The sequence below is a fragment of the Plasmopara halstedii genome, assembly GCF_900000015.1.
Source record: "Plasmopara halstedii genome assembly, contig: Scaffold_323, whole genome shotgun sequence".
In the NCBI taxonomy this organism is placed as follows: Eukaryota; Oomycota; class Peronosporomycetes; order Peronosporales; family Peronosporaceae; genus Plasmopara; species Plasmopara halstedii.
The window spans coordinates 908,691-918,245 of record NW_020187244.1 but is presented as its reverse complement, the minus strand read 5'-3'; the positions used below and the strand labels follow the sequence as shown (position 1 = coordinate 918,245).

The 9,555-nt window shown below is 43.8% G+C and overlaps 6 protein-coding genes across 6 annotated transcripts; 2 read left to right on the top strand and 4 right to left on the bottom strand.

Moving 5' to 3' along the window:
* Positions 1-554: 554 nt before the first annotated feature.
* On the bottom strand, positions 555-881 carry PHALS_08676 (uncharacterized protein; the record flags this gene model as incomplete). The annotated part of the gene is made up of 1 exon (XM_024724068.1): positions 555-881. One exon carries the CDS (start codon positions 879-881, stop codon positions 555-557), a length of 327 nt encoding a protein of 108 aa, XP_024574982.1.
* An 853-nt stretch (positions 882-1,734) lies between these two features.
* On the top strand, positions 1,735-2,560 carry PHALS_08675 (ribulose-phosphate 3-epimerase; the record flags this gene model as incomplete). Its single annotated transcript, XM_024724067.1, has 2 exons — positions 1,735-1,745; positions 1,852-2,560. The coding sequence occupies 2 exons, from the start codon at positions 1,735-1,737 to the stop codon at positions 2,558-2,560; spliced, it is 720 nt and encodes a 239-aa protein (XP_024574981.1).
* A 169-nt stretch (positions 2,561-2,729) lies between these two features.
* PHALS_08674 (mrna turnover protein 4 homolog) lies at positions 2,730-3,425 on the bottom strand (the record flags this gene model as incomplete). The annotated part of the gene is made up of 1 exon (XM_024724066.1): positions 2,730-3,425. The coding sequence occupies one exon, from the start codon at positions 3,423-3,425 to the stop codon at positions 2,730-2,732; it is 696 nt and encodes a 231-aa protein (XP_024574980.1).
* A 144-nt stretch (positions 3,426-3,569) lies between these two features.
* Positions 3,570-4,676, top strand: PHALS_08673 (eukaryotic translation initiation factor 3 subunit 3; the record flags this gene model as incomplete). Its single annotated transcript, XM_024724065.1, has 1 exon — positions 3,570-4,676. The coding sequence occupies one exon, from the start codon at positions 3,570-3,572 to the stop codon at positions 4,674-4,676; it is 1,107 nt and encodes a 368-aa protein (XP_024574979.1).
* A 260-nt stretch (positions 4,677-4,936) lies between these two features.
* Positions 4,937-6,088, bottom strand: PHALS_08672 (uncharacterized protein; the record flags this gene model as incomplete). The annotated part of the gene is made up of 3 exons (XM_024724064.1): positions 4,937-4,946; positions 5,009-5,973; positions 6,041-6,088. The coding sequence occupies 3 exons, from the start codon at positions 6,086-6,088 to the stop codon at positions 4,937-4,939; spliced, it is 1,023 nt and encodes a 340-aa protein (XP_024574978.1).
* A 771-nt stretch (positions 6,089-6,859) lies between these two features.
* PHALS_08671 (uncharacterized protein) lies at positions 6,860-7,652 on the bottom strand (the record flags this gene model as incomplete). Its single annotated transcript, XM_024724063.1, has 3 exons — positions 6,860-6,875; positions 6,950-7,460; positions 7,535-7,652. The coding sequence occupies 3 exons, from the start codon at positions 7,650-7,652 to the stop codon at positions 6,860-6,862; spliced, it is 645 nt and encodes a 214-aa protein (XP_024574977.1).
* Positions 7,653-9,555: the final 1,903 nt, after the last annotated feature.

Below are 9,555 nucleotides of genomic sequence, written 5' to 3'. Positions count from 1 at the left end.
CTATCAAGCTGCTGAAGCGTTAGGTTGTGTTTACTCAGCAATCGGACGAAAACACCATTAAGGATATATTTTGTGTTTTTTTGCTTGTCCAATACTGCTTGCTTTATTTAGTAACCCACATTGATTGCACAAAGTGCAGCACTTGAAGCTAGAACTAAAAAAAAACACAAAGCAATATAGCCACATTAGTGTTCATCACTGATACGTTCAGTATAAGCCTGACTACAAGAATATACAGTAATAGGCTATTTTAAATAAAATACTTCGTTAATAGAAAATTAAAAGTTTAGCATTAATATTGTATGGTTTTCGATGTGGATCATGCCAGGAAACTTGGGGAAAGAGGCGCATGTTTAGTATTGCATCGCGTACTTGTCAATGGCAGTCCTTCGCGTAGTATGGACTCTCAGACGTCCAGCGAGGAGAAGTCACCATAGAATTACGCGTTATCCTCTAAGTTGGGCGCGCAGCTTTCGAAGGAGCTACCAGTACGCGATAGCAAGACAGACGAGGCGCAAGTCGTATTCAAACAAGTTTAATCATACCTTTGCTACTCAATTTTCTACCTCCATAACGATATCGGGGCTGTTGCCCTTATAATCGTCACCACTACAATCCTCGGCCCCCAATTTTTCAATAGCCTCCGTCGTGATAAGTCCACTCCTCAAAAGTCTACTCTTTTCGGCATCAACGAAACTACGATGACGCTTGGCGTCCTTCTGCTGTTTCTTTTTGGACGGTCGATGCTTACGCAATACTGTGCGCTTGCCCTTCTGTATCACTGCCACCCTCTTCTGATTTCGAATCTCAGCGCGTTTCTTACTAAGAAGCTTGACTTTCTTCTTATTCATTGTCTGGACTGCCTGGCCGTTGGTTCCCATTGCTACTTACTGGTTGTATTTTGCAATGTTCGATTGATTGGTTCCGGCAAAAAAGTGGTACACTTAGTGGTACAAACGTGATTATCATCCAGATAGACTTTATACAGGCTAAAAATCAGATGGGAGGACTCTATCATTTCCCAAACCTTTTTTAAACTAACGTTTGCATCGACTTTAAAGCAGACAATGCATTTATCATTAGCGAAACTAACGCCGGAATCCCTCTCTCCCCTCCATTTATCGTGGCTTTAAATCAATTTTCCCGTAATTAGGAACAGCTCCTGAAATTGCTTTTCTTAGACGTAGTCTGACGACATCGGTATGTTAGAATGTAGTTTTGAAATAAATAGAAAAATTTCAGAAGAAATTGTATGCAGTGGGTGTGATACAGGTCCCCAAAACCAACAGCAAACGAAAAAAAGCTGCAAACATATTAAAAAACGATGTCGTTCTAGCTTGTGATTGATTACTTGAGTATAGTGAAGCCACATTCCTCATCCTCTTAACGCGACAAAGTTAATGTTAAAATTCGACGTGTGGTCATTCGATGCATATCAGGCTTTATCCTTGAAGTCCTACTTCTTGGAGCGTTTTCCTGCACCTTTCTTAGGGATAGACTTGCCTCGCCTCTTCATTTGGTCGAGCTTGCCTAGACGCTCCTCGTTTAAAATTTCAAAGTTAGGATCATCCCCGCCGAGACGCAAAAGCAAAGGCTTGTTAAACCAAGACACTACTTTTTCGCTCTTCAATTGCTTGCTGATGACCTTGTTTCCGGATGGAATATTGCGCTGCGGTAGACGCTGAAAGATCTTGCGGCTTAGGTCTGCTATCTGGTGGGGAATTGCCATCGTCGATGGCCAACACGTGAGCAAAAACTATGTGGTTCTATTTACCCAAATTACAACATATTTCATCAGTCATATGTTATTACTGACCAAACAAATTTAAATCTTCCTGTGATGTGCCACAGCTGCAAGTGCAAGATTGGCCCTTCATTGCTGGCAGCAGACCTCTCCTGCCTCAAAGAAGAGGCTCTTAAGGTGTTATCTGCTGGCGCCGACTACCTTCACCTGGACGTAATGGACGGACACTTTGTGCCAAACATCTCTTGGGGACCCCCCGTAATTAAATGTCTGCGCTCTCATACCAAGGCTTTTTTTGATTGTCACATGATGGTTTCTAAGCCCGAGCAGTGGGTCTCCGATATTGCAGCAGCTGGTGGCGATCAATTCACCTTCCACCTGGAGACAACGCGAGACCCACTTTCTCTCATAAATCAAATTCGCCAGGCTCAAATGAAGGTAGGTCTGGCGATTAAACCAGGCACTAGTGCTGAGGCTGCCTTTCCGTATCTGGATCTTGTGGACATGGTGCTCATTATGACCGTCGAGCCTGGATTTGGCGGTCAGAGCTTCATGGCTGACATGATGCACAAGGTTATGATCATCCGTGCAAAGCACAAAACAATGGACATCGAGGTGGATGGCGGATTGGGTCCATCAACAATTGATGCAGCAGCTAAAGCTGGTGCCAATATGATTGTCGCTGGCAGTTCCGTTTTTAAGGCGGCGGATCCAAAGGCTGTCATTTTGCGGTTGCGACACAGCGTGGAGACGTTCGGCAATGGCAAGGGTGAGGAAGAATTAACGAAACCATATCCAAATACAATTTGCTCTTGAGTGGAGTTTCTGTATATGCATGACCAACATATTATTCTCAGCAGTATTGAGCAAAAAAAGTATTTTTATTCAAAAGTGCTGAAGTGGTGCGCTAAATACTACTCGAAGGGCAGTGCATTGCTGCCTTCATGTGTCTACTTGTTCCTCTCAGCCTTCGTAGAATGTCGATTTACATATTCTCGTCGTCATCACCAGTGGTGTATGTGTCGTCGGATGCAATACGTTGGTACTTATCCTTGGACCAGACACTCAGTAGTACAAGCTTAAACTTAGCCATTTTGCGGTCGAAGTGCACAAGTAGTTTGGCCTGTTCTGGTGTCAGTGTCTGTCCGATCTTGCAAATTGTATAATTCTGGTTCAGCACAACGACACCCTTTTTGAGGTCCAAAGGAAGTCCCAGACCACGAAGCGACTCGATCATACTACCAATAAATTGTGGCAGCGGACCTTCAGGAATTGCGACCGTCTCGGTAGCCACGAATCCAGATCGCGGGTAATCACTAATTGAAAGCTCGGAAAAGTAATTAAGGACTTCATGATGCGATCTGTTAGTAAATAGCAGCCCGGTGTTGCCATTTATGTCTTTCGATAGGCGATAGATATTCTGCACGTACTCCTCCTCCTTTGAGTGGCCAAGTGCGAGTTTCATGACTTTGTTCTTACCTAAGAAGAATCGACTGTCCTTAAAATCCATGCGCACGTTCTTAAAGTGATTGGAGCGCATATTTCGAAAGCTGAAAACGTAGGCCGACTCGAACGTGTCTACTGCATTCCGGATGACGCCCACTAAATTCTGTTTCAGCTCGTTTCTCTTTTTAGTCGCCTTTGTTGGAAGCTTACTGCGTTGTCTCTTAGACTTGGGCATCGTAGTAGCTTCTTACACCGAGCTTAATTTGTGTCAATTGGCATCTTTATCGCCAACCAACCAATGCATCTTATGAATTTGGAACCTGCTTATTATTGGTCAAAACCACGTTTCGCACTCGGCCAGTCGTTAAATCCGTTAACCATGGCTTGGGGTCTGAACACGTCGCCGACGGGATCGTCACCAGCGCCCTCTACCGTTGCTCCTATATCAGCCACATCACTTACCCCATTTCCTATTGCTGAAATACTGGAAGAATCCACCGATTTTGCTGATGCTGTCGACATTTTCGAAGGCGTGACGACTGTGACAAACGTAGCGCTGGAAGGTGTGGCGCTTCTGCAGATCATTAAGCACTGCCATGACAGCCACCCGGGTGGCGCGGCTGGATCATTAGTAGGAATAGACACTGACCAGGTGCTAGAAGTAACCAATAGCTTCCCGTCGCCACCCATTAGCGAGCGTAAGAAGGGTTCAGATGAGTACCAACTTAACATGATGAAAAGTTTGCGCGAGATTGGCATGGATAATAACAAGGTGGGATGGTACCAGTCCGTCGCTATGGGCACATTTTGTACAGCCTCATTCATTGACCACCAGTTCCAATACCAAAAATCGTTAGGCCCAAACGCCGTCTGCATCATCTACGACTCAGCCGAGACATCCAAGGGCTCGCTCAGTTTGCGTGCCGTCCGCCTTACAAAGACCTTTTATGACACATACAAGAGCGGTTCCTTCACAAAAGAGACCTTTTCGAAAAGTGACATCCGCTCGGCCACCGTTGTTGAGGAGCTCCCGATTGAAATCCGAAATTCGGACGTCATCACGTGCTGGCTGCAGCAAGCAACGCATGTTAGTGACAGTGCTGCGATGAGCAATTTTGATAAATTGGATTTAGCTACAAATGCTTACTTGGAAAGTAGCCTTAAAAACATGTCGCTATGGGCTGACGAGCTGGCGCAGGAGCACTACAAATTTCAGGGTTATGAACGGGCATTATCTAAGCAGCGGGTCGCCTATCAGCAATGGCAGAATAGACAACGAGAGGAGAATAAGGTTCGCCATGAAAATGGGGAAGAGCCTATGTCCGAAGAAGACCAAAATTTCCTCAAGTCAATAAGCCAACCCTCGCGTCTTGAATCCCTTCTCATCACTAAGCAGATGAACACTTACTGCGAGCACATTAATTTGTATGCTGGAAAGTCGTTCCAAAAATTATTTTTGGCTGCAAAGATACACCAAAATGAGTAGCGAATGTTGCTCGCTTCAGTAAATGACAAGGCTGAGTTGATCAGATGTTGTTTCGGCAACAAGGCAACAAAATGCTAGTGTCGATAGACAAAGTTATTTGAGAGGAGCAGAGCTACACAGAACTTAGCTGGGTATATTCGACGCATGCGTTCCTCAAGGTTTTTATGTCTTCGTATCACACTTTCCTTTTTATCGATAATCTGGCAGCGTAAACTGTTTATCACGCTTCTAACTCGTTCGAAGTTTTTAATTAGAATCGACTACCGTTTCCTGTCCACAAACCATACTATAAAGCAATGCACGTCCTGCAAGAGTGACAAAGTGTCACCTACCTGTATAGATGGTGAAGATGCAAACCCGCTTTAGCCTCATTGGCTTCAGCATCCAATTTGGCTGTACGACGCGCGAGACGCTCTCTGACAGCAAGCATATTGTTTGGTACGAACTTGTTAATCAGCAATTGTAAGAACGAATCCCATGTGTCCGAGCCGTCCACAACATCGGAACGGCAAACGACATGACAATTGAAGTCATTTCGCTGCAAAGTGTAGCCGACACCTCTATTACTTTGCACCTTTCCGTAATGCTTTGGATTGCTTTCTGGTTCTAGTGACGCAGTGTCCCCATTCCGAATAAACTCAAAAAGTGCGCACATCATGTTGAAAGTATCTACACAATGACCGTTCATCCCTGTATTGTAGTCGCATTTATTTTGCTTATGCATTCCAAGATCTAGGCGAGAAAGCACCCATTTTACCCGATACAATAACATCTGGTCATCTTGGCTGTCATTTTTTTTCGAAGCAATCCGCAACTCCGACTCTGTTTGATCTAATTCAATTTCAAACAAAAGCTCGCGTCTTTTTGCTGCGTGAAGGATAATGAGATCATGAATGTCTTGAACGAGGGGTGAGTTGTCCTTATACATTGTCTCGATGCGTTCGATTGTGCCTGGATGAATTGTTTTCACTGCGTCTAACATACCCTGCACACGTTCTAAATTCTGTGCAGCTTGGTGGATGCTAAATCGCGTAGTCTGAGTACTATCATGTAACTGAATGAGCTCATCCTGCTTTTCCATCAGTTTGCCCTTCAGCTGCACAATTGATGCTTGGAGTTCTGCAATATTACTTTGATAAAGGGCAGCATTAGTTTGTAATTCGATACACATGCGCTTCTGGTCCTCAAGGCTGCGTAGTAGACAAGCATTCGAATGCATGTGTTCAATATTTCCAAACAAAGCCTGGAGAACCCACAGTCGAAAAAAGGTGTACTTGATACGCCGTCGCCGACGACTCTGGTAAGCGGAGCAAATATTGTCTTTGATTGTGCGTTCTGTGCGTTTACAAGCCATAAAAACGTACCAGCGTCGAAACGGAATCGTATACATGCGCCTTGAATACGCGTGCCATTCCTCAACGACGTTGTCGCGCAAAGTATGCTGATATCGAGCTCGGATACTCCAGCGCTCAAGAAGCCAAGTCATTTTTTTTTGTGTGCAAGCCTCAAAGCGCCATCGTACACGACGAATAAGCCGACCGTACCGGGCCCATGCAAGCAGATGTTTAAGCATGTGTTTTCGTCGGTAGTGAGCATAAATTTTACGAATATTTAAATGCTGGTCAAACTGCTTTAGGGTAACAGGACGTCCGATTGCTTTGTCAAATTGAGCCGCTCGATGAACTTTAATCCATTCATCTAAGACACGCTTAAGAATTCTCCTGTGATCGTGACTAATTGCAATTTCCATGAATTTCTTGAAAGGTATGAAAATAACGTTTTTCATTATACCGAAGTAGCTTTTCAGCACATGCATTGGATGGCGGAAACGAATTTGGCGCATAATGTCCTTCCTGCACTCTTCGAACACCATATTCTGGGTAATAAATTTGAAACGTTTTGTCGCCTCTAGTCGTTGCCGAGCTGCATAATGGCGCGCTCTATAATCGGCTGCAACGTTTTTGCGGCTTCGAAGCCCCAAAGCTGCCATTTTCCATTGTATGAAAACGAGTTTTAGTATTTTGCGTTTAACGTCCTGGAGACGATAGTCAGTCTCTGCGAAGCGAGCCATCTTTGACGGCAATTCCATTAGTACCACATTGCGTATACAAGCCAGCGAACAGTGCAGAAGATTATGAGTCCGCACTTGTCGCATGAGTGTAATCTTTCTGTTTATAAGTTCTTCACGTGCTGCAAACACTAACACACGATTAAGAAATAAATTACACTTTCGCGATCGCCATCTACCAAGTGCAAAGTAGAAATTTTTGAACCTCAGGCGAACTACATATCCCCGACACATCAGCAAAAATTTTGTAGCAGAAGGAAAGCCTTTCTTGTCGCCTAAAGTCTCTTCGTCATCTTCATTGTCCAGACGTCTAGCTGTCGACTCCATATCACGTACACAATGTTGTTTATGTAAACTACCCATTGCGTCGACTGAGTTAATTTTTCGCTCACTGTCATCAGCATTACTCCCATTAACTTCTTTTTGAATACTACAAAAATTAATAATGCCTGCTGGTTCAATGTGATGCTCAAAGTTTATCATTTTTGGTTTCCGTGCCTTTGCTGCATGGCTCGAAGCTGAAGCAAAACAAGTCGCCACACACTGCAAGCGCTGGTCGAGGCTGGCAATCTCAATCGCCATTTGTTGAATGGAATCGACTGGTAGATGCGGTGCTTCTGTTAATTCAGTGCGCGTGGTAGTAACCTGGTGATTCGCCCTTAATCTAGACGAGGCTGCCGAGGTGCGAATTCCTGTATTGTTGTTGCTTGAGAGACCTTCGTAATATGAACGCAAACCCAGTATTACAACCAAAGAAATCGCACATTCAGCCAGGCATAGATTAACCCACGTCTGCGAATCGTCTCTCGAGGGGCTCTCAAGGCGTGGGGTTGCTGAATAGATCGATACAGTAAAATTTCCTCCACCGACTGCTGCCCAGGCCCCAAGCGCGATGTCTTACGCACCATCTTAATATAACCTTCCTGTTTGCTTCAGAAGGTGCCGAAACGGATCATCATACAACTATTAATAAGCAATGCTATAATGCGGTTGATAAAATTTTAGAAAAATTTGATGTTCGCCAATATCACAATTCTTGTGCGTAGGCATTTTGTATCAGCAAGCGCATTGTGTTACATCTGAGGAGCATTACAGCGGCTATGTTATGACGCTTCAGAGACCTACAGGGTGCTGTCTGGGTTTGCATGTTGTTTGGGAAGAACGCTTGGTGCCAAAAAATTCCTCTGATTACTTTGGAACGCTGATTTAGTGGTGATGGTAATATCTAGCATTAAAATAATATATACACAACAAAAGTGAAGATATTGTTATCTGTGGACCAGTCATGATAAGAACAGATGATTAATTAAATGCTGGGCCAGTTTGGATGATATTGTTAGGGTCGAAACGTTTAAAGACTATCAAGCAAGCAAATACAGCGTCTACTGCAGCAACTCCGAGTGCGAGGAGGCTAGCATTGTTAATAAAGGTCGCCACATTAGCATCCCAAATAGCGGCAGGAATGACTCTGGTGTTCTGCCTAGATGGTCTGCCTTCGAATAACTAGACGATCGGTTACGTCCAAATTCACTATACTTGCTATTTGGACTCAAAACAATCCCAATAAGAAGTAGCACACCCTGGGCGGAGAGTTAAACTAAACAATTGAATTATGCCGCGGATGAAGTTGCGAGATATATTTAAAGAAGCGTGTAGAAATGTATGCGAAGCGACTTGTAGTCACGTTTGAAAGTCAACATTTGGTTGCTAAAATACGAATTTGAGTAACAGTATTAGAGTGTTACTCTAGAAAAGCAAAGTTGTAAAATGGTGTTGTTATTGGAAGCTTCCGGCCACACACGTACGCAGTCAGAAGTGATCGACTTATTAATGATAGATATTTCGATGACTTGCAAAACCCTAATTCCCTGATTAGAGATGGCTCAATAAATGTCACTATCTGTCACATTGTAAATAGTTGGTGCGGTGTAATTTTTACACCGCACTTCCACGAAGCTAATACAACCTGAACTTTATAAGGGTGCTCTGACGCTCATCTTTCACCCCTACATACAGTGTGCTTGCCTGCATTTTGCAACTTACCTACATCCCAACATAAACCTGCGGAAGTAACATCAGTCTCATAAATCATCATGTGTTTCACTCTATTCATGCTTGCCTAGTCACACAGACTACAATTCTGTGCAACATACACTCTTGATTACACCTTTGTGTGATTGTGCATAACAGCCTTTGTATTGATCTCGAGGATGGGGCTTCAAAACGGTAAGATCTAGGGAAGGTAATGTAACCTTGCATATACCATCTTATACTTTTAATACATTCGATACTGTACAATCGTTGTGACGGGGTTACACGTGCCCTTGTATGAACGGGTGGGTCACACAAGATGGTGCGACCGTACAAAGGTGTGGATTACACAAGTCGGTGTAATCGCACAATGGTGTGGCTACACCGTAACGACGTGGCGGGACTGCCAGTAGTTATGCATATTCATTAGGTTTGACTGTCTAATCAGGAAAACCTGAGGTTATAATTCTAACAGTCTGGTCAAGCATCTCGTCGCTCTGCCGCAAATAAAACAAATAAACATTGTTTCAATTTTGAACAAAAGATTGTATTCGCCTTAGTTAAAGTTCTTAGGCACTTTTGGAGGTAGCGGATTGTGATCCGCTACACTCGTACTGGTTCTAGTATAGAACGCAAGGTCGGTGATCTTAGTAAGCTTTCTCTAAGCAAAGAGCTACGGCAGCCCCGCTGCAACCGTACACTATTCCGATTGCATCTTTTGTAATTGTACATATTCATTAGTACCAATGCATTGGTGTTAATGAAGATGATGGGACTTCG